Genomic DNA, 22,579 nt, shown 5'->3' with positions numbered 1-22,579 from the left:
TGCTGCACTGAGAGGGGGTGGGAAGTGAGGGAGGCCAAGGATTTGTAAGAGGGAGACGCAGAGCTGAAGGTTAAAGTCAGCTGTTGCAGTAGAACAATTTTTTAGGCTCTCTTAGTCTTTATAAAATTACCAGAAACTTCTCAAGTCATTTAGATAATGAATCTGACAAGGAAAATTAAACCTGGAAGACATTCTACAGGGCTGCCTTGTGTACTGAGAAAAGAGAGCAGATCGGAAAATAGTAACATCAGGATATTAAATGGTGACTTGGAAATAAAGAAATGATTGATAAGAAGCAAAAACTTAGCATAACACTTATTAGTGCTGGTCCTAAATACAGGAGCTGCTTTTTATAGAAACTTTTTTAATGGTGTCTGTAATAAGATAAACAAGAAGCACTTGGGTTGGGCTCTGTATAAATAATCTCCTACCGATAAGAAAAATGACAGTATAAACAGGAGCTAATAATAGTTCCTGCTGAATTTCCTATCTTGTTTTTTGAAGCTCCTTTTAACATAGCTGCAGCTCACTTGGGGTAGGGATTTAGCCCTACATGTGGCAGGTGAGGTGCCAGCTTTTTACAAACAGTAATTTGAAGTCATGTAGTGCAATTTGTTTTAGTTATCACCAGAACGGTTTGTGGGCACAAAGTAGGAAGTCAAACGCTTGTTTGGAGATGCTGTCCCTTGATGTGTTCTCCAAATGTAGGTGGAGAATGGGGGAGATGTGTTCAGAAACTGACACCTTTCTGTTGCAAAGGACAGAGGGAGGAGTACTCATAGATGGGCCCTTTGCAGCCAACCCAAATGCTTTGATGGATGATGCCTTTGCAAGCTTTGGAAGTGTTGACTTTTCCATTTTTTTACACATAGAGAGGAATGAAGGAACAGAAATCTGTACTTTCCTGAGGTCACAGTGGAAGCAGTCAGTGGTAGAGCAGGAATTTGAATTCACAGTTCTCAGTCCTTAGATTGGTGCCACAAAAACCAAGCCATCACGTGTGAAAAATAATAATAAATAATGATAAATGCAGAGGTCAGGTGTTTTTTTTGTTGTTTGTTTTTTTGAAAAACGTACCACAAATAGAGCTTTCCAGTGCGTGGTTCTGCTGACCTTCCTGATTATTCTGTGTGTATGATTCAGCCTTGTCCTTCTGTCTCTGTCTTAATTGATGTGAGATCCCCAGGACTCCGCTTTGTGTTGTGCTAAATCCGCAGAGCACCTAATGCAGTGGAGAACAGCCTCTGACATCTCCTAATGCTTGGAACTTACGCTCAGGGGTGCCAAGCAAATCACAAATACAGACCAAATGTGATTGAACTAGTTCAGTGTGAAGAAAACTCAGAAAATTACTGATCATCGGAGGCGAAACTAGCATTTTCTCCTGAAAACTCATGGAAAGATTTGTTTTTTTAATGGTTTTGATCTTTGCAGATTCTCTGCAAAGAAGCATTGGCTAATCTCTTCAATTGGTACACGTCCTTTGCAAGCATGTGCTATATGAATGTAGGATTTTGCTCTCAAACAGGAGAATTAAGACGCTGCCAGTTATTGCCTCTCCAAATCTGATGTATTCCAGGTGCTTCTAAAAATCTCTCCTGAAAGAAACATTAAAGAAATGCAAAGTAGAGTCACTGAACAAATCGGTACGTGAAGGTGAAAAACAGTTACTTAAAGACTTAATGAATAGCAGTTGTGAGGGTTACTGGTGGATTTGTACCGCAGGTATCAATTGCCTTCTCTGAATGACACATTTAGACATTCCTTTTAATTATATGTAAGGAAAAAATCTTTCATGTATGATTTGTTTAGGAGATAACGGGCATGCCCAGAGGAGCAAGCTTGTACTGTCATCTCCATTTAGTTTATACTTATGAATTGTAACCTGCTGTGGGAAGGAGTGATGTGTGACGCAAGAGATCATCATTTGATTTGCTGTAATCCTTTGTGATTACCAGTCTTCCTTTACTCTTTGCAGTGAGTGAGCTAGTTGTGCTCTTTACAGAGTGTTCTTGTCCCTGCTGATCCTGAGCCCAGAGGATGTCAGTCTTCGTTGAGGTCCATGTTTCACTTTGAGGGTGAATTTCCTCCAGACAGCTGGATTTTCAGTACTCCAGAGATCTTCTTTCATTAATCTGCTTCTGGCAGCAGGATGATTTCTTTTTTCCTGCCAGTGCAATTTCCTAAAGTAGCGTGATTACAGCCTATGTGACAGGATGGCGCTGGTGGTGGTACTAGTCACTGTCCTATGAGTCAACTGTGCAAAATCTATTTGAGATGCAAGAAATTCTAATGTGACTTCTTTTAATTGAAAGGGGTGAAGGATGGGTTTGTGATTAAAACACTGTGCTAAGATCTAGGAGACAATCTGGATCAGTTCTTCTGTTATCGACTTTGCGTGTGACCTTGAATTGGCATGTATGATTCTGGAGCCTCTAAACTGAACTGATGAATACATGGAAAATAGATCAGAATCACAGAACGGCTCGGGTTGGAAGGGAGACCTCAAGGATCGTGGATCTCCAACCCCTACACCACAGGCAGGGCCACCAACCTCCACATCTACTACTAGACCAGACTGTCCAGGGCCCCATCCAACCTGGCCTTGAACACCTCCAGGAACGGGGTCTTACATATAATACTTATATACATATATGTGGCAGCCCACAGTTTGGATGGGTGTACGCTCTGCTGGGTGAAATGCTGTCTGGATGGCCGGGCCCAAAGAATTGTCGTCAATGGAGTTAAATCCAATGGTGGCTGGCCATGAACAGGGTCCCCCAGGGCTCGGTACTGGGGCTGCTTCTATTTGACATCTTTATTATTGATCTTGATGAGGGATTGAGAGCACCCTCAGTAAGTTTGCAGATGACACCAAGTTGGGAGGGAGTGTTGATCTGCCTGAGGGGAGAAGGGCACTATAGAGGGACCTGGATGGGCTAGATTGATTGGGCCAAGGTTAACTGCATGAGTTTCAGTAGGGCCAAGTGCCGGGTCCTGCATTTTGGTCACAACGACTCCAGGCAACCCTACAGGCTTGGGGAGGAGTGGCTGGAAAGCTGCCTGATGGAAGGGGACCTTGGTGTGCAGATGGGCAGTCGGCTGAGTAGGAGCCAGCAGTGTGCCCAGTGGCCAAGAAGGCCAATGGCATCCTGGCTTGGAGCAGGAATGGAGTGGTGAGCAGGACTGGGGAAGTGATCCTGCCCTGTACTCAGCACTGGCGAGGCCTCACCTCGAGTGCTGTGTTCAGTTTTGGGCACTCAGGACAGAAAGGACACTGAGGTGCTGGAGCAGGTCCAAAGAGGGGCAACAAGGCTGGTGAAGGGCTTGGAGAATATGGCCTGTGAGGAGGGACTGAAGGAAGTGGGGCTGTTCAGTCTGGGGAAAAGGAGGCTGAGGGGAGGCATTACTGCTCTCTTTCAATACCTGAAAGGTGCTTACAGCAGAGCGGGGCTGGTCTCTTCTCACTGGTGACAGGTGACAGGCCGAGGGGAATGGCCTCAAGTTGTGCCAGGGTAAGTTTAGGCTGGATATCAGCAAACACTTCTTTACAGAAAGGGTTGTGAAGCACTGCAATGGGCTGCCCAGGGAGGTGGTTGAGTCAGCATCCCTGGATGTGTTTAAAATCCGTTTGGATGTGGTGCTCAGGGACGTGATTTAGAGGAGGGCTGTTAGATTTAGGTAGGATGGTTAGGTTGTGGTTAAACTCAATGATCTTTAAGGACTTTTCCAACTTGAGTGATTCTATGGTTCTAGGAGTGCTGTAGGTAGAGGGAACCTTTAAGGAGTTCAGCTTTTATTCTGTCTCTGAAAAAGGGAAAGAGAATAAATAAATAAAACCAGAAAAGACTGATAGAAAATGGGGTGTGAAGTGACTTGGAGTGGTCTGCATTCCTATGAACAGAAGTAAGATCTGCTGCCTAAGCCACACTTCATGCACATGATCTGGGTTTGCAGCATCGCTATAGAAGTCTCCTGGCCAAAGAACAAAATTGGCTATGAGCTTTTCACTAATGCAAGAAATGCTATGGACTGCAGTGCCATCAGTGAGATACCATTGTCAATAATGTATTGAGAATTTATAGTGCAGGCTTTGAATTCGTACATCTCAATGTCCTGTACAAAGCCCTTTTTACGGAAATGACTTTATGAGAGAACTCACAAGGAGTCAAATGTGTGCACAGCCGTGCACAGCTTGAATCGTTTGGCTCCTGCTCCTTTGCTTTGCCTGAGGTGGCTCATATCTGTACCACCTCATGGCAGTGTCACGGAACCTCTGGGGCAGAATTTGGATTTTTCATTGCTCTTATTGAAGATAATCTCAATTTATAATTTTTATCTTATGCCTTATGTTGTTTTGCAAACATCCAACAGACACTGATTCATTGCAATAAGTGTAAGTGGACTGTGGTAAACAAGGAAATTAATGGCGCTTCAACCCATTGATTAATAGGAGCCATGCATCCAGAAGCAGTGAGACACAACCATTTGTGCCCTACAGCACTGTGTTAAGGAAATGGCTTTTATAAATCATAACAGAAAATGGAAAGCTGCAAATTTTCAAAACTTGGTCCCTTACATGACAGTCAGGCATCTAGATTTCGTTTTGGGCCAGAGAACTTTACAACTGATACTAATTTATTTTGTTGTATTGGCATATGTGTTTCCATAGCTAATTGCTAGAATATTAGTTTGTGTTAGGTTGAGCAGTTCCACTTCTGTGCTAGTATAAACTCAGTTATATACCTGACATGTGCTCTGGGGATGATCAGCTTTTGACCTTGCCAGTTGTTTCAGAGCTCTTTCAGACACGGGACATGGACTCGGGTGTTAAGATCATCAGTAGATGTACAGGAAACCAAACCAAACCACAGAGTTCTGTTGAATGGCAGTAAGCTTCTGTACTCAAAACAAAACAAACCTATCCCTTTTCCACAGGGCAATTTAAATTCCACAGGCTCAGGGCTTCAGTCTAATAAAGAATGGTTGAGAGAGTAAGCCCTGAGATTTTGAAAAACTGATTGGACTAAATGTGCTCGAATACAACACCTACGATCTGAGTTAAATCATTCTGAAGTCGGCTCAATTCCACGTTCAGTACAAAGGAAGCATAATAAAAACCCCTTATTAGAAGTGATAAAACTGCAGGGGGTTGTTTTCATGAGTTAAATATGAGATCTTCTAAAACCTGCATGCATCTCATGGGGGGAGAGGTGGTTGGATTTCTGTGTGAAAGCCAGCTTTCTACCTGCCTGAGCATTATCACCAAGCAGGTGTTGCACAGGTGGAGTGCAGCAGTGTGCTGTGACTTGGAGCACCTCCTGAAAGCTGAATTCCTGGGACAGTCTCTGTGCTGTTAATCCTTCCTGACAGCCGGAGAGCACAAGGAATCCTACCAGCAGTTACTGCCGCAGTCCTTCACCAAGTTGGTTTTGTTATTTTTAGTTCCCCTCCTACTGCACCGTTAAACCTCTTCCTCCCAATGACTGCTTTTCCCTTTCTGTGTTGATCCTTCATTCAGTGTCACGCTTTGGAAATAACAGTATCAATTTCCAGGGTTTTTTTTTTTTGCCTTTTACTATTTTCTTAGAAGTCTTTCTGTCCCTAATCCTTCCTGGGTATGTAGGGCCTGAGTCCTGCTTTGCTTTGCTGACAGGCAGCTGCTCTTTCTGTTTTGTTTCCTTGCTGTTGTTATAGCAGCTGATAGCTGGCTTGCTGCATTTCTGGGGTGATTTGATCTATATCACATAAAGTGTTTCTGTGTTTATCTCCCTTTTTATTCAAGCCTTGAATGATAATGATCTCCAAAGTATCATCTCCTATATATGATGGTGGGTAAGGGACTTGTTCCTGTTTCACAGATGGAGAAATTTAAGAACCGAGGAAGCTGTGGTTTGGAATGGGACAATTCAGAAAGTAGTAGATTTGGCTTCCCAGTGTGTGCTCTTCTTGCTTTGTAGACCGACTGTGCTGATCCCAGGATGTATCTTGAGTAAGGCTGCAAAAAACAAGAAGGTAAAGCAGCTAGGGATAGGGGAGGAAGCTTGAACTCCCTCTGTTTTCTGTGGTTGAAATATTAGCAGCAAATTTCCAGGCTTTGTAAGACAACACCTTTTATTAGTATATAAACCGGTTTAAATATTTTAAAAGAACAAGTTTTCTGTTCTTCTTTCTCTCTTTTTTTGTTTTCTACAGGTATCAGTCAGAGCCGGATCTCACATTGGCTTTTGCAACAGGGGTCAGACTTGAGTGAACAAAAGAAAAGGGCATTTTACAGATGGTACCAGCTTGAGAAGACAAATCCTGGTAAACGCATCTAGCCTAAACATCTCCTACCATTTGATGTATGAAAAAAGCCTTTTGTCACTGGTTTGGATTATCACTGGTTATTCACTTGGTGGTATACTGATGAGGTATTTCCTCTGACTGGTTTCTTAGGAATTGGTCTGTGTTTTGTTTGCAGCAACAGATGTAGGACCGACTCACCCATAGCGGCCTGTCCAGCTTCCTGGTTGTGGTTGCTTGCCCTGTCCTCCCATCCCTGGCTAGCTCTGGGAATGAGAAGTGCACTCTGTAGTGTTATCATCAGACGACATAAAATAGGTGTTGAGGCTCTTCAAAGTGAACAAGGAGAAACCACTAATAGTGGCTGTAATATGAAGTTAGAGCAGATGTGTACATCTTAGCTGGGATAACTTCAGAGGTTTTGAGTTGTAGCTGAAGCTCACGGATGAGATGTGTGGATAGTTACAGTGATTAAATGGAGATGTCTCTCTCAAATTCCACCTCCTTCTTCAAATCTCGAAATAGATCTTTAATATATAATGAGAAATAAAGCTCTTCATTGTCTTTAACAAATAATCTTCAAAATCACAGTTGAATGCATTTCCTTGTGTTGTTTTTCTCTATAGATTTTGTTTGACTACAGTTTTTAGCTTCCCTTCAATAGTCTTATTGGAAAGAACAAAATATTTACGTTTAATTGCTTTTTTATTCATTTAATTTGGCAGGATTAAATTAACTGTGTAATTGTTTAAGAAATTTAAGATGTAGCCTCTCGAATATGAACTTGAACATCCAAAATTCTACTGAAAAGAATTTCAACGAAAACAGATTCTCATCACTTTTGCTTTGTGTGTAAGCTGTAAATCAGGAGGCCCTGGCTGTCAACTGACCTGAGAATATTTTAGCCTAAAGTTGGGTGAGATTGAAGCTGTTGTTGAGCCTGTCCTTTCTGTTAAGCATCTAAAAGCTGTTTTAAGGAATGAATGTGCCAAGGGCTTGAGGTTCTAACAGGCTGCAGGGATCCCTAAGTGGCCTTAGATTTTTCATAGTATTTGGAGTTGTGATACCCAGGGTCAGCAAAGGTATTGAATGCAGCCTTTTGCTACCAGCTTCTTTGGAAGCCTCATGTTGTACCATGTGAAGCAACTCTCAGCCACTTATTTCCCTTTTAGGGAACATATTACCTTCAAAATAGCAGAGAAAGCCATAGCTTTTTTGGAAGGTGCATTTAAACAGAAGAAAATAATGAAGAAATAAATGCCTCTAGCAGTGAAAACTATCGCATGGATTTTTCTGTCCTTGCATCTTTTCTTTCCAGTATCATTTGGAGCTGTTTAGGAAATAGTATTCTGGTATTCTGCACCAAAATAAGAGCTGTCAAACTTGGCTCTCATACTTCCTTCTCTCTTTTTATCCACAAGCTTACATCTTTTTGTCCTTTCAGGCTAGAGAAGTGTAGCTTAAATGTAATTGAATTGATGTTAGCTTCTGTGTTACTAATGCACAGTGTTGCCGAGTTCTTGTTCGCTTTTCTTTATACACACATGGGAAAATTTAAGAGTGGTTGTTTGCATTTTACCTTGTTTTCAAATAAGAGATCTTGTGCAGCATTTTCAAGAAGTGTAAAAGGCAGAATGCCTCCTCTGCCTATGCCAGGAGACTATTTGGCTGCATTTAAATTCCCTTCAGAACCAGATAACGTTTGTTTTATTTTTAGAGGTTGAGGTAAGGGGTGGGGAAGCTTAGTTTTCCTGTGGCTGTTGGAAAAGTCTGCTTGAGGAAAATGTGATTGTTTATTTTGGGATCATCCACTTATTTCTATTATTGCCATCTACTAGATTGCAGGTCAGGCTGGTCGGGCAAGAGATAATTACCATGCATATGTGCAAGTGTATACAGTTTATTAGGGAAGATAACCAACCTTGTCCGAAGCATCCTGGATTTAAATTGCTATTAATAGAACCAATTTGGAGCTGAAGTTTGGACGCTGATACAGTATCCTGTAATTCCCAGACCATTCAGCTGCTTTCATTAGAATCTGAAAAGGAGAAAATAATTGCCATATTTGTACAGAAGTGGTCACAGCAGTCCTACTCACTCTTGGCAAAAGAGTGCCCTCCTCTGATAAAAACTGAAGTCATTAAATGAGTGGCATGAACTTTTTTTCTATTTGTTGTCTTATGAAGAAGTGAAAATTGGCTTTCTGTTATCTCATTTTTTTAATGACTGCAGCTACTGAGAACAAAATCTTGGACCTTCTTCTTTGAGGCATAGATTTGGGTCCCTCTGCACGGGAGCACGTTTGTGTTTGAGTGGGCAAAGTGGGCAAAAGGAGGTCTTTGGAACGTTTGGTTTATCAGTTCTTTAATCCTTGTGTTTAACGCTGGGGGTCTCCAAACTAAGTTCATTTTCTGACTGAATTCATTAGTGTAGTAAAAGGAAGATAATTTTCACTTACAATTGAAACAGTTTTGAAGCACCCAGGGCACCCAATACAATCAGTTTGTGAACTGTAAAGAAAGAAAAGCTGCTTTCTGGGGGAAGGACTAGAGATCACTTGGCAGACTTGCAGTCTTTCCTTGGCTCTGCTAGTTTTCTGTACAACTTTTAGCAAGTGATTTTGCCTTTGCTCCTAAGTCCCACTTATCAGGTAAAGATGAGATTGTTCCCAAGGCATGAGTTGTTTGCCTTCCCTATAGTCCCTCACAAAAGGGACTGTCACGTACTTCACTCATATACTGCACCCAGCCAGGAATTTCAAAAAATACAAGAAACAGAAAATAACTTGTTAATGCATCATTTTCATTTTTCAAGTACGTGACAGTAGTACATAATGCTTTAAATCATCCACAGGTAGTCTTGCATCTGCTAACCTGAGAAATTTGTGTTGTGGAGCATCAGGGTGATTTTGAGACGTGGCTAGATGTTACTCCTGTACCGAAGACACTCAGTAATTCCATCACTTTTGTTACTTGGCAGTTTGCTTTGGACTCTAGAATATGCTGCCTGTTGTTTTCTTGCTTCTGATTGCCTGTTTGCATGGACAGTTACTGTACTTCTCCTGTCTTTGGTGGCAGTTCATAGAATCACGGGATATTTTGAGTTGGAAGGGATCCTTAAAAGTCATCTAGTCAAAATCTGCTGCAGTGAACAGGGACACCTATAGCTTGATCAGGATGTTAAGAGGATGGTCCATCCTGGCCTTGAATATCTCCAAGGACGGGGCCACCTCTCTTATTGTAAAAAGCTTCTTCCTTATATCCAGTCTAAATCCCACCTCTTTTAGTTTGAAGCAGTTTCCCCTTGTCCTATCACAACAAACCATGCTGAAGAGTCTGCCCCTTCGTTCTTATGAACCACCTTTAGATACAAGGCCACTCTCAGGTCTCCCTGAAGCCTTCTCTTGTCCAGACTGACAGCCCCAGCTCAACCTGTCCTCATGGGAGAGCTGTTCAGTCCCATCGTTTTTGTGGCCCTTCTCTGGATGCACTCCAGCAGGTCCATGTACTGAAGATTCCACAACTGAATGCAGTGCTCCAGGTGAGGCCTCACCAGCACAGAGCAGCTGCTGCCCATGCTGGCCACCCTTGTTAGGATGCAGCCCTGGTTGGTTTTCTGGGCTGCAAGGGCACATTGCTGGCTCATGTCCAGCTTGCCATCCACCAGTCCTTTTACACGGCTGTGCTCTATCCTTACGTCCCCCAGCTTGTACTGACAGTGGGAGTTGCTATGATCCAGGTGCAGAACCTTACACTTGGATTTATTGAACCTCATGAGGTTCACCTGGGCCCACTGCTCAGCTTGTCTAGATCTCTTTGCATGGCATCCCATCCCTTGGGCATGTTGACCGTACCACACAGCGTGCTGTCATCTGCAAACTTGCTGAGAGTGCACTCAATCCCACTGTTGAATATATTAAAGAGCATTGTTCAGGCAACAGCAGATACGAATGCTGTAAATGTTCAGAGATCACAAAAAAAACCTTTCTGCTGTAGGCAATAATCTTACTTAAAAACTTCTTGACTTCTTGATCAATGTTTTCCTGGTATGAGTAATGTCAAACTTAATAGCATAGCTGCAAACTCCAATGTATTAGTGAGTGTAATTTCTTCTGGAAGCAGTTGCCAATTAGGGTGAAAGGCAGTTTTTTGTTGAGGGGAAGAAGTCATTGCTAAATACTGGTGTTTGAAAGGACTTTAAACCAATTAATAGGGATACTTTCCATTTAGATATGGAGTTTTTTGGACAGGCACCACATCTCTTGTGTTTTGTAGAGGGCCACGAGCATTTTGGCAGCAGATAAATAATATATGTTTCAGAAGCTAGTGTATGAGTGCATTGAGTCCTGTAATGTTCTGATTATTTTTTTTAGAGCCCCTGGCTTTTAAATAAATAAATACTTCTTTTTATGCTGATAGTTAGCTTGATTAGTTTGGCTGGCACTGGGTCTTGAGCAATGTGGAAGGCTTGTTATGGAGCAACTTGAGCATTTCTTTTGCCTCTGTGCCCTGTAACCTGAAGCTGTCTCCTAGAAATAGTGTGTTGGAGTTGCAGATGGTTACAGACTGCCTCCAGTTAGCCTGCATGCTTTCTTTCAGCTAGTCCTCTGTAACAGGAAGGTAGCTGTGGTCATCTTGTGCTTTTCCTTCTTGAGCAAAAGGGAAAAAGAAAGGTAGTTATTACCAAGATGTAATCTCTCTTGTGTTACTCCCATAGCAGTTCTTCTTCAGCTATGTCTGAAAAACATATGAAAAGAAACTGAACAACCAAACACCCAACCGAAACAACAGAGGCTGGATATCCCATGGGATTCATACTCGAAATGCACTGTTGGTGATTTACTGTTTTACAGAGCTTCAGCAGTCCTGCTCTGATCCTTCCCAGCCAAGCAATGAGTCCTGTAAGGAACGTTTTGGTGTGCAGGCTGCTGATTCAAATCTAGTTTGGCTCAGGAGTAACTGGAAGGTGTTTATTATGTGCTCTCAGGTCAGTCTGGCTAAAAATGAAGCATGACATCTCTTCTTATCAGTGTAATATACAGTAGGTACTTGTTGCAGAGACTTGCTGGTAAATGGTTTCTTGGAGCTGGGAGATGCCCTGAGGCTGGCTCCAGCCATTCTGTGCATCACTCTTGTACTGCAGAGCCTCTGTGAGAGATGGGATGTGGATCAGCAATTGCATGTGATGCTTTTAAGAGCAGCTCTCTTCCTTCAGAGTAGTGTTTGGGACATGCAGAGAGAAGGAAGGCCTTTGCCATGAGAAGCTTTCAGTATAGAGGTAGCTCTGTGTTGCTGCAAGAAGTGCAAGTGGTGAGATGGCACTTTTCCTTTTTCTCCCTGAGAGGAGTTCTTCCCAGTTGATTCACCTCTACACCACTTACAGGTTCTTGCTTTTTGATGCATGTACCAAGACAGAAATTTCTTACATTTGCTCTGCTTGTTCTGCAGAAGAGAGAAGCTTCACTTCTTAGAAGCTGTTTGAGGAGCTTGTGAAAAGATTCTGAAATGGCAGCTGGGATGGAAAATAAGTTGCAAAGAAGTGAAGCTGGTCTGAGAGAAGATTGCAATGAAACTTTGGAAGAGCAGAATAAATGGGATCCCAAAGTGCTCACTTAATTGCAGGACATGAAACAAAGCTCAAGTTGTCTTACCAAATGCAGCAGCAGTGCTCGTATCCACCACTTTCACTCTGACAGATAAATCCCAGCACATCTTGTGCCTCTGCATGCATTCAGGTGCTTCTGTCTCTCTTCGTGTGCAAAAACAGGGGTTGTGTACTTGCTTGTAATGCACAGCATGCTTCTCCCATATCAGCAGCTGATATTGACGTTACCTTGTAGAAAAGAGAAATGGGTAAATTAATAGGTAAATTGATGGGAAGGCTACTGAAGAAACAAAAAAAAAGTAAATAAAAATTCAGTAAGTGAACATGGCAGCAGCAGGAGTAAACTCATGCTTTAAACCCTGATGTTTTTTTCAGCCTTTGTCTGCAAAATCTGATGTACAAAATCACTGATGTAATTGCTCTGCATCTCTTTCTGTTAGGCATCAGTGATATTTCCATATTCCCCCTTTTTCTTGAGAACATACAAATGAAATCCTTAGGTGGGGACAATACATTGCTAAGGCAGTGCAGGGAGAGCTAATTCCTTGTCCCATTCTCCCCAGACTCTTTTAAATGAATGAATAATATTTATATTTTAATTGTGGAGAAGTATTTAAAGCCCAGCAACCTGATACTGACCCAGACCTCAAATGGTGCAAGGATTAGAGAGTAGATAAGGAACTCTCCTTGCAATGGCCTCCACAAGAGTTGGCAACATAGGAAACATTTCATGTGTCAGTAAAATGAAGTAATTGGGAATTGGCAGGAATCACTGTCCTTGTACACACAGGGCAGGGGTGGTGGGGTTCACTTCCTGTAGGCTTCTCCTGGGAAAAGTCTGTGTTTGTGGGCTCTGCTCCCTGTGCCAGTAAGGAAAATAGGCATTGGGCATTTCTGCAAAGCAGCACAGCCAAATGCATAAATAGCTAATTCCTTGGTTTTTACTGTAGGAATTTGCTTATTGGAAAACTCTTAAGTTCCCTTAACCCCTTTAACTGTGTTATAGAATAATGAGAGGTGTTGTTTTACTAAAACTGTATGGTTCTGTGATAAAATCCTGACCGTTCTGAGCAATCCGAGCAAGACCCAGAGGCCTCTCCTGTCCCAGCCCTGCTTTTACATGCACAGAGTAGCACATTCCTCGTGTGAGCGATGCCACTTGCTACTCTTGGGGGGGAAAAAAAACACCAGGCTTTTAGAATGCATGAGATCCATTTGTGCTTAGGGTGCTTGTGGGATATGGGTGATGATTTAGCTTTTCATATGATTTATATATGTATTTTTTCCATGTAAGAGCAGCTCTTTCTTCATTCCCTCCAGGGGTAGCTGCTGAGCACAAGTCTCTCAGAGCATCCCCTGTTTCACATAGAAATGCCCCTAACCCAGGGCTGTATGAAAGATTGGTCTCTGTGTTTTGATTTATCTTGATTTATTAACTGAGAGGCTGTTGTGCAAGGATTCGGGTAAGTTTCAAAGGGCTTTTCCTAAAGGCACTGTGCCAGGTCTCATCTCTCTCTTGATGCTTTCCAGCTCAGGCTTCTTGAAAGGAGAAATATATCCATAGATGGGGGGCCGAAGTGGAAAGATGTGATACTAATCTGCTTTCAGTGACTTCTGCAGTCAGCCTGGCACTCAGGCGCCCATGTTTGCACAGGTCACTGCGTGTGCTTCTACCTGTGGAGCGATTTCAAGTGTTTCCTTGGCTCTTCAGCCACGTCAGAATATCTTGGGGGATAAACTTACACTGATTGCTGTACAGTTGATTATTATTTCCCATTTTGTGGCCGAAGTGGTAGCAGCACAGCCTAAATAAAGATCAGTTGTGGCACAGCTCCTCCCTTGTTTATGACACTTGATGAAGACAAGGCAGCATTTCCAGAGTGGCTTCAACAAAGGCAACAAGCTCAGTTATGTCATCCTTAGATTTCTGTGGGTACCTGGTACTTCTCTGGCTGGGAATGGGAACTCTAGCTGGCTTTGTATGTCCTCAAGGTGTCTTTTTTTGATGATGCTTTACTATTTAGTTTGAATGGTTTCATCATCTGTCTTGTCTTTTTTTCCACAAGCAGGAGTGAGGAAATGGGCATGATTTTTAGTCCACTAGGAAACGCAGTGTTTATTATCCCTAGGGGCTACGTTAAGCATGCGACCAGCTCCCATCCCAATAGAAGAGCCAGAATGGAGACAGACACCTCCCCCAGTCACAGCTACCTCTGGGACCTTCAGACTACGGCGAGGCAGTCGGTTCACATGGAGAAAGGAATGCCTGGCTGTTATGGAAAGGTATGTCATTTTGGGGCTCTGGAGAGGGGCACTTAAAGCCAACGCAAATATCCTTTTTTCCTGCTAGCTTCGTTTTCATGGGTGTACTTCAGAATGGCACACGCCAATAAGCGTTAATTGTAATTCCACATAATAGAGTAGTAGGAGCTATTTCAGCCCTTCTCTTGTTTTTGTTTTTGAAAAGTGCTGTACTCCTCTGGACACTATTATATTTTGTAGCTGCTAAGGAGTCTTTCCCATTGCTCACGGTGAGAGCATTGGTGTTCATTCAGTTCATGCTTTTCTTTTGCAGAAACCTTTCCATCCAATCTGGTCCTGCCTCTCTCGGTGGAGTTCTGCACACTCTTTATACTCTACATTTCTCCTTCCCACTTTCCTGGTTTAGTCTCGTAATGTTTCAAGTTATTTTACATTTGGTACTGGCATTTCAGCAGCACTGTAATTGTACAGGATGCAGAACTTTGCCTTAACAAGCAATAGATTTCCTATCCAAAAAGGCTCTTACAACCTTTTTACGTGAACTGGGAACAGTACAGAGCAAAGTGGATATTTCAAATACATATGCAGAGTGGTAGGTGATCATTAGAGCTCCCTACTCTTCACTCCTGCAGAGACGAAGCACTCTCTGAGCCAGGTCTCCTTGCTGCCTATGTGCTTTTCCCTTCCCTTTTCTTACAATAATCTCTCTTTTATGGGTAACATCGTATAATAATGAAGGTCTACTGAACTCAAACATAGTTTAGGGATGAATGTTGAATTCTGATAAAGGCTAAATGACTGGGAGGACTTTTCTTCTCTCCAGGAGCATAAAGAACCTCCTTTACATGAAAGCACTGGATGATGTTCTTTACACACTACATTCCACACTAGTTTGCAAATCCATTGAATCCTTGGCCGTTGGGTTTTTAGGACGTGCTTCTGCCATGTCTTTACTGCTGCTCCTTCCTCTTATTTGCAGGAGGGTCTTTGGAACTGATTAGAATCAGGAGGGTGTCTACATCTGCCTTACCTAATACCAAAATACTGAGCTGAACATCTGTGGGTGAGGCTGCAGGCCGTCACAGCAGCTTTGCAGGGCTGAGGCCAGTAACTGTTTCTGTAGTCTGTGCTGGCACTGTACTGCACAGCTTTGGCTGAATATTTCCCCTAAGAAAATAATGTAAATGTTTAAAATCTATTCTGCTTTGCTACACCCATCTAGTGTAATGTCCTGCTAGCAGAGGGGTTGGCATTTACCTGATGTGTCCCCCTCTGCAGTGTGGGAACAATGTTTGGTACTTCAAAATGCTTGTATGGCTGTCCTGATTGCCATGTGAAGGATTACAGAAATGTTACAGCTCTGTATACCTTTAAGGCCATGCCATCCTCTTGTTAACTTGTGTGTAAAATATTTGCTTGCTTTGAGGTGGAATTACAGCTATCTTGGCCGTGGGTGTTTTCCTGCCGACTATTATTTGCTGTTTGCATTATGATAGTGCTTTAGGCTCCCTTACACGAGGTGCTGTGGAATCAGAGCAGAAGGAGATGGTTAAGGAAGTTCTTTCCTCCTCCACTCCTCCTCTCCTAAATCCAGTCCCTGCTGTGACGCTGTCACTGAAGTCAGATGAGCTGCAGTGGTTTGATATACGTCTGTTAGAAAGGTTTCCTTTTGTATACTGAAGGAAGCAAGTCAGCACTGACATTGGAAATCATCAGGTACTGTATGCAGATATGTAATCACCTGATCTAATTTTGTATTACTCTTTCTTCTTTTAGCCACTCTTGGTTTTGTTCACTGCGTCTTATTTTGCTCTCTGTAAGGTCTCTTCTGCAGGGGTTTTATTGTTTTTTGGTTAATTAAATGGAGGCTTCTGCCATGTTTCCTTCATCCTGGCTTTAAAAATAATTTGCAAAACCCTTGCTGGGTCCCTACAAACACTGAATTTCACGATGTTATGTAGGGGTACTCGAAAGCATGGCCAAGAGTTTTTACCTAGAGGCAAGAATACAGTGAACTAACTGTGGTAAAAGCTTTGTATGGCAATAAAACAAAGACAAGTTTGGAATATGGTTGTTTAACTGCTAGATGCTCATGGGCTTAGCTGAGCTTAAAGATGTTTTATGTGACAAGTTTGAAATGATGGGAGAAAAACACTCACTTGGGAGCCCTATGAAGAGGCTGACTAACTTCACTTCCAAGTCACCAAAGTCCTCCAGGCTCTTCAGTAAGGTGACTCATAGCACCAGCCAGCATGAGGGTAACCAGATTCCAGCTGTCTCACCCAAGCAGATGAGGTTTGCTTGATGCCATAGGGTCAGGAATCGTCATTTGGCCCACAAACCAGTGTTTGGCATTGAGTGTGGACCGGGGCCATTCAGCTGGAATTTGCATTTTCCTCTCAAGGATTAAGTTTTGACTGTGAGCGAAGGCATCTTACTCACTTTAATGGGCCATATTCCTTAATTAAATGCATGTTTCATTATGCTGCATTTGTATGTCCTGCAGCATCTTAATGTGCTGTTGGTGCATGCAGGGATTTAGGCACCTCGTTTTGAGCTGCCTTTTTGGGTCTCTCTGTAAAGTGTTTGTTCACCTGGGCTTTCTGGCTAGTCAGCAATGAGAAGTAGGGATCCAGAAGGCAATTCCATCACACTGATGCAGCTCATGACGAGTCCTGCACCTTTCTCCTAGGTACAAGAGAGCAACAACACCTACTTCAGTGATTTATTTCAGTGCCTAATGATAAGAGGGCTGAATCTAGACATTAATGGGAACTCTTGTGTAGGCGATGCAAAGCTACTTTTTCTTGTACGCTTTTGAAATGTTGCTGTGAAGCAGCAAAACAGGCTTTGGTGAGGATCAAAGTCTTGGGCTGCTGTGTGAGTTAATTGTGGTATGTGCTATTGACTTAGAGTTGGTTGGGATGAAATGCGGTTGCTAAAAGTCAGTGTATCAAAGCTGAGAGCACTTCAAGGAAACAATCTGAATGTGATTGTAAAAATGACAAGTTCCCCAACCAAAAATGCACTGAACAAGTCAGGATTTGTCCCATGTACTGAATAAGAAAGGCGAGGACTTTTCAAAACGCAAATCCACAATAATTCCAACGCAATTAATTATATCATGTTGGCAGCAATATCATAATTAAGATTACAGTTAGGCCAGCACATATATTGAAGTATCTGATGTGCCTAAGTGTCTTTTTGTGGGGTATGTGTATTAAAGAAACTAATTGGTTTACACTGGATTTCCAGAATAGTGCTTGCGGTCTCTGTAATTCAATTCTCCAGTCTTTACTGCTCTTTTGGAAGTTCTCCCAGGGTAGTTTATTACTCGCTGGGCTTAGATTTCGGACAATAGATCCAGAAGGTCTTGTTCTCCCTCTCTCTGCTTTTTTTCTTCTTTTTTTCTCCCCAAATATTGCTCCGAATATTTATGTTCTGAAGGTGAAGAGGAGCAATAGTTCCAGAAAGTGAAGTTCTATATTTAACTTCAGACTAGGTGTGGTTCAGACAACTGCAGTGCAAGCTCCCTCTCACTGCTGCGCTAGTGATATCAACCTTGACCTGTTCTCTTCTTGAGCCTCCTACTCGTGAAATATGCTGAGTTTTGTGAGCGGTGATGTCGTGTGGCTTTACCCTCCTTTGGGAATAGAGCTAAGACTTCAGCAGTCCTTTCTGTTCAAACCTGAGGTTAAACTTGAAAGTCTGTTGCTGGTTCAGATTCGTGTTGTTCTGCATTACATCTTGTCCTAAAGATTTTCTTTTCCTCTGCTTTACCTCTTTTTCAACCCCTCTCATTAGAACTATGAAACTGAAAATCCCCTTAGGGTTTTTTTTCTTCTTCTAATGAAACTGTCATCTTGTCTGTCTTTTTTCTTTAAGTTATTTGTGCTTCTCTAATCGTATGTTGCAGCTGAAGTTTATCTTTTCTTTCAGGCAAATTGTTACTGAAGAATGATCTGAGATCAGCAGCAGGATCGATGGCAATACACCCATTTTGAGGCACTCTTGTTAAGTGCCACTAAAGCCTGATGGGAGGGAGGGCCTGAGTATTGTTGGCTTTTTTAAGTATATGCTTTATCCAAAAATTAAAATAACTATAGATTGTGCTCTAGACAACATGAATAATCCATTAGTTGAAGTATTTCAGTTTATCTAGAAAGGAGGGGCTTTTCTTTCTGGTTGAAGGTTATTTGGTTCGATTGCTTGTGTTCTTTTAATTGTAATACTTTACTTTGCTCTTGAAGCATCCTTTCGTAAAGATGTATTAAAATTAAAGGCAGCAGATGATACTGATACCTATTATCCCCATTGCATAAAAGGCAAAATGGAGTCAGGTGCTTCACTTGGCTTTGTGATCCGAGGCAGCTTTATTCATAAAAGAAATTAGTTTAGATTTCCTAAGATACTGAGGGTATGGTTTCATGATATAGCTGAGCTGAATTAACAGTTTGTCACCATCTCATCCTTTAGGTGTTATCCTGTCTCATCACCCTTCTCAATTCCTCCTCCTCCGTTTCCTTGCTCCTGCCATCCTGCATTGTGCCAGATGTGTTTCTGTCGGATGGAAATACCTGCCAATTCAACTTGGTTCAAAAAAAATAACAACAGTGTTTCCCCCTCCATTTTTGTGAATTGATTCAGCTTGCTGTGCAATGAGGGCATGCCAGAGCTGGTTCAGGGCAAATGACAGGTATGCATGACTGAGAGTGAAGGGAAGGGAAGGCTTACCAAAAGAAACCTTACAGATTTTCCATGATTCTGTTTGCATGTCAGTTTTGTCTTTTGGTTTGACTTAGATGAGCTCCTGCTCCGGCTGAAAGCACAGTTGTGCTGGCAGTTGCACTGGTGTTGTTAAAGCAGTGTCCTTGGATTTTTGCTGGCCATCCCCCTGAAGAAGCAACTTCTGCAGCGGTCCCAGCAAGCCGGCAGAGCCCTGTGCATGGTTCTGGCTCTGAGTGATATCAGGTCTGACATGCGTTATTAGAAATTCTTCCGATTGTGAAAGCGCTATTACTGCAGCTCTCCTGAGCGCTGGGGCTTCCACAGCTTCCCTGGGGAAAATGAGAGCTCTATTAGCTCCTGAAATTCAGTTAGGAAATTTTCTTAGTTAATTTCATCCCATTACTCTTAGTTATGTCTTCTAGCAGAACCTTAATACCAGCCCCATAGGGGATCTAAGTTTCCTGTGTGAGGCTTTGGAGGAGATGTAAGTTTTGGATTCATTGTGTTTCTCCCTCTTCAAGCTGACAACAGAGCAGGAAGTAATGTCTTTTGGTCTCTTCCATTAGGCTTGTATATTGTTAGAAACAGAACATCAGTTTCTCATCAATGTAACAACATCCATCAGTGGGCTTGGAAATTCTGCTTGCCTTCCTTGGGCTTTTCTGAGCCAGTGCTGAGAGGTGGGGAGTGCTGAGAGTTATGTGTTGCTGCATGTGTGACCCTCAGATATACTGAACTTCTCTGTGGCTCGGTGATCTCGACTGTAAAACACTGAGCCAAGCCAAAGGAAGAGGGCTGAGCAAGGAGCTCAAAGCCCATAACCTTTGGCTTACCAAGGAGGATTTGTGTTAGGTCTTAGGCAAAACTTCCTAGCTTTATGAGTGGTTGAGCACTGAAGTTACCTATAAAAACTGTGGAATTTTTCTCTGGAACAGATTAGCTAAAACCTGTCAGGGTTTTTCTGATACACTTGATCTCAGTGCAGAGGGAAGTGCTGGATGACTTCTTCACATTACTTTCTTTCTATTCTATTCTGAGGTGTTTGTTAGTCAGCAAGTCACAGTGGGAGGTTTAACTGCATTAAGTCCTCTGAGATCTAAGGAAGGAATTATTATTTTTTTTTTAGGATCTTCGTTTTCTGTTCATACCTGTGAAGTGCTTTGAGATCCATGACTACAGGCACTTCTGCAAAGGCATTTGGTGAATTTCATTTTACAACTTAGACAAAATCATTTTGTTGTCTGAAAGTTCAAGAGGTTCAACTCAGGGTCAGTGCTGTATGTCTTCATAAAATGCAAGAGCAGCCATTTTCTGCTTGCTACACAGTCAGTATCTTTCTTATTTTGCATTAGATCAAGCTACATTCCCTCTTAGATATGCATAATATGCAAGCTTCCTATTTTAATCAGCTGTAAGCAAATCCCAGTTGTGTGGCAGATAGCACACAGCAAAATGTACTACTAGCATATCTGTCCAAAGTGCTCACCAGGCACTGCTGTCTGGAAGGATTCAGCAGCTAATGAGTTACTTTTCTTCTTTAGGGAGCTCAGGTGCTTTTTGTATCTTTGTTCTCTCTCTCTTTTTACTATTAAAAAGAGAGATCTGTGGGAGGGGCGATTCCTTGCAACAGACTCCAGATATTTTTTTTTATTTATTTTTTGCCAAGGTCAAAATAACTGAAATCAGCATTTGTAAAGGGAGCCTTGTCAGTCTGACCTGTACCAGTGTCTCCAGTCCAGAGCCAGTAGATGCTTCAGTATTACATCTCCTGCTCATGAAGGCGAAAAGCAGGATTTCATCCTAAGGCATACCATTGTCTTCTCATACAATCATGGCAATTCTTGTACAACTGGCATCAGAGATCTGTTTGTACCCAAATGCTTTGAGTAAAGTATGATTGATGCGTATCGTGTGGGCTAATGTCATTTTTGCTGGCTCTGATATCACCAATGTATCAGAGGATCTCTGAGCTCTCTTAACATATTGTTTTTGAAAGCATCAGTTGGCTCCTTCTGGGGCAACTTCAGAGTGTATCTCTGGATTCTTAACCAGTGCAGCACCCAGCTGCTTGTTTTGCACTTGCATTGATTGCACGTGACCAGTTTGTAGAACTGTGTCAAGGCCTTGTGTAGGGAGGGGTGGTGTACAGGTAACCTCAGTTTCACCTGAATTCCTTCTGGGAAAACATGAGTATGTGATAGAATGCTTGACGAACACTGAATGATGGGCTGTTTAATATCAGCCCAGGTCAGGCTCATCAAAGAGCAGCCATCTTGTCCTTGTGCAGCTTTTCCAGCTCTATCTTTTCTCTCTGGCACAAGAGGTCCCTGCACTGCACCTAACACTGTGGAATTCTGTCTCAGCTGAAGCTTAGAGGCTCAGCAATAACACAAGTGATGATGATGACAGTGTTTATCATTCTCTCTTACCTTCCTCTCTGGTCAGTGGCTAATTCACATGTGGCTCCAAATCTTATAGCGGCAGACAAAATTTTCCCTTATCCTGATTTTCAGAGTATCCTGCTGTTGCAGCTGTGGCATTCTTATTATTCACATAAATATGTAATTCCTTCTGAGTCCTGCAAAGGTCTTTGGGGTACCTAGGGAGAGCTAATTATACCTAGTTTAATTTTATATGCTAAAACGTGTTTGAAAAGTTGGGGATCCCTTTTGCCCAAGTATCTCTGAAAGAATAAAAACATGGCATTTATCTTCCCATGATCATTCATCTGATACACTACTGTCAGTGTACTTCTTACCTCCTCTCTGAGCTAAACATTCTTTCTCTTAACTGTTGTCATATGAAGTCTCTTTATTTGCCTCTAGTAATGTGTATTACCATTCTTTAGACCTTTTTTTGTTTTTGCTGGGCAACCTGCTCTCAGTAGCACTGCTTAAGTAGCAAGGTTAGATCAGATGACCTCCAGAGGTGCCTTCCAACCTCAACAACTCTGAACTTCTGTGATTCTGCATTTTAATTTTTAGTGATCTGGGTTAGGTGAGAAGGGACTGGAGCAGCACTGATTACCATTTTTCCAGAGTGATGTTACCACTGATTGGAAAATGGAAACACAACCCCTGTTTTTAAAAAGGAAATAAAGAAAGACCCAGGGAACTACAGACCAGTCAGTCTCACCTCTGCCTAGCAGCATCACTGAGCAGATCTTCCTGGAGACTACACTAAGACATAGGATAAACAGAGAGGTGGTTGGTGATAGCCAGAATGGCTTCACTAAGGGCAAATCATGCCTGAAAAATTTGGTGGTCTACTGTAATGGGGTTACAGGTTTGGTTTATAAAGGAAGAGCAACTGTCAGCATCTGCCTGGGCTTGTGCAAAGCATTTGACACTGTTTTGAGCAACATCCCTGTCTCTTAACTGAGGAGATGTGTATTTGATGGACAGACTACTTGGTGGATGTACGGTTTGACTGGTCATGCTCAGAGAGTTGTGGTCAACGTTGCAGTGTGTCCAAGTGAAGACCAGTGATGAGTGGTCTTCCACAGAGTTCAGTACTGGGACCAGTACTATTCAACATCTTTGATGGTGACATAGGTAGTGAGATTGAGTGCTGAGTGGTGCAGTCGGTGCGTTGGAAGGAAAGGATCTGCTATCCAGAAGGACCTGGACAGGCTGGAAGCGTGGGCCTGCACAAACCTCGTGCAGTTAAACAGAGGTGAGTGCAAGGTTCTGCAGCTGGG

General features: G+C 42.5%; 1 protein-coding gene across 18 annotated transcripts in view; it reads left to right on the top strand.

Annotated features, from left to right (window-relative positions):
* Positions 1 to 22,579, top strand: part of HMBOX1 (homeobox containing 1) — a 113,898-nt gene that overhangs the window by 67,103 nt on the left and 24,216 nt on the right. For all 18 annotated transcript variants that reach the window (XM_042832653.1, XM_042832647.1, XM_042832641.1 and 15 more), the window contains 2 exons: positions 6,196 to 6,306; positions 14,019 to 14,172. In XM_042832653.1, coding sequence (XP_042688587.1) covers positions 6,196 to 6,306; positions 14,019 to 14,172 — 265 coding nt within the window. The remainder of the gene's footprint in view (positions 1 to 6,195; positions 6,307 to 14,018; positions 14,173 to 22,579) is intronic.

The sequence above is a fragment of the Centrocercus urophasianus genome, unplaced genomic scaffold, assembly GCF_019232065.1.
Source record: "Centrocercus urophasianus isolate 14NV4802_14NV808 unplaced genomic scaffold, USGS_Curo_1.0 seq_39, whole genome shotgun sequence".
NCBI lineage: Eukaryota > Metazoa > Chordata > Aves > Galliformes > Phasianidae > Centrocercus > Centrocercus urophasianus.
The sequence above is the reverse complement of the archived record's forward strand: the minus strand, read 5'-3'. Positions and strand labels throughout refer to the sequence as shown.